The 1,329-nt window shown below is 44.7% G+C and overlaps 1 protein-coding gene across 1 annotated transcript in view; it reads right to left on the bottom strand.

Annotated features, from left to right (window-relative positions):
* Positions 1 to 850, bottom strand: part of PTS (6-pyruvoyltetrahydropterin synthase) — a gene marked incomplete at its 5' end in the record, with an annotated part of 3,849 nt that extends 2,999 nt beyond the window's left edge. The window contains one exon of the mRNA XM_010143506.1: positions 771 to 850. Within this exon, the coding sequence (XP_010141808.1) occupies positions 771 to 850 (80 nt within the window). The remainder of the gene's footprint in view (positions 1 to 770) is intronic.
* Between the last annotated feature and the right edge of the window lie 479 nt (positions 851 to 1,329).

Below are 1,329 nucleotides of genomic sequence, written 5' to 3'. Positions count from 1 at the left end.
CGCTGGGGAACTCACAGAAATAATTGGTGATTTCAGCCTGGCTGTAATTCTCCTCTAGGGCGGAAAAGCCCTTTGTGTTCCGTTTCTTACTCACTCTCCTACTCCCTGCCAAGGAACAGTTTTAGAGGCATCTCTCCAGCTTTCCAGCAATTTCTTTTTTACAGTGGGAACCCCCTTTTTGTAGGGTAAAGCAAGAATTGTTGTGCTTGTAAGTCAGCTTTAAAATGATGGCCAGATCTTCGGTGCAGCAATCTGTCAGCCTGTCTAGTAGCACTGTAGCAGAGGTTGCAGGGTACCTACAACACACCGTGCTGAACAGGGAGCCAGCCTAATAACTGCAGAGATCTGATTGCACAGGGTATAGATGGTAAGAAAACCACCCGTGAAAACAACATTCAAATAAAGTTCACGGGCTGTTTAAACTGCATGTGTTTTACTTAGAAAAATCTTAATTCAAAGCACAACAATTTTGTAGATTATAAACAAGTACAACTGATCCACAAAGTGACATGTTGAAATAAATATTATCTATTTAACTTAACAGCTTGCAAATGCATGCCACAGTTCAACCCTCCCTGCTGCTGAGGATTCCTTCTCATTCTATAAAAAACCCAAACCAGTCATGAAAAGCCACAGCAGCCTGTTGAGACACATGCCAGGCCTCTAGCTCTGCCACAGGTTACCTCACCTTGACCGGTGCAGTAACAGAACTGCCTGAGAGCAGCCGCTGGCCGGGACTACACGTATAAGCAAGGAGGTCAGCTCCTTACCTTTGTAGTTGTGTCCATGGCCATTTAGATTGTTGCATTTCCCAAAGAGCTTCACATTTTCTTCATCACTCAGTGATTTACTGTAAGAAATACAGTCTTGGCAAGTCACGATCCATTACAGATGTTCACGGCTTTGCTTCAGCTGTGATTGATTTTTAGCTCATCCGTCTATTCACTCTCCCAAATCTAACCCACTAGCTTTTACTACTCAGAAGGCACAAACAGACCTGAGGAGCGCTTGGCCCACAAAAAGATGCTGTTGCCAACAGCGGGGTTTTTGCTATGTTTTTGTATTTATACGTGCAGGTTTCATAACAGCTGTCTAACACCGCTGCTGTGCAAACACCAACGGCTAGTCACATCACGATATAGCAAAATCACTCGGGCTCCTGGGAGGAAGCACCTGGAGCAACTACATGTATTACGATTTATTAACTACAGCGCCCAGCGAACTTCCCCAAGAAGCAGAAAGGATGACCTCTGAATTTTTCCTTTGGCGAAATTCAAGAGCCTGCTCCGCGGTTATTTCAGGTCGAGGTGCTCTTGAGGAATACGAGAT

The sequence above is a fragment of the Buceros rhinoceros genome, unplaced genomic scaffold, assembly GCF_000710305.1.
Source record: "Buceros rhinoceros silvestris isolate BGI_N320 unplaced genomic scaffold, ASM71030v1 scaffold41109, whole genome shotgun sequence".
In the NCBI taxonomy this organism is placed as follows: Eukaryota; Metazoa; Chordata; class Aves; order Bucerotiformes; family Bucerotidae; genus Buceros; species Buceros rhinoceros.
Note: the sequence above shows the minus strand (reverse complement) of the source record. Positions and strands in the feature narration are given on the sequence as shown.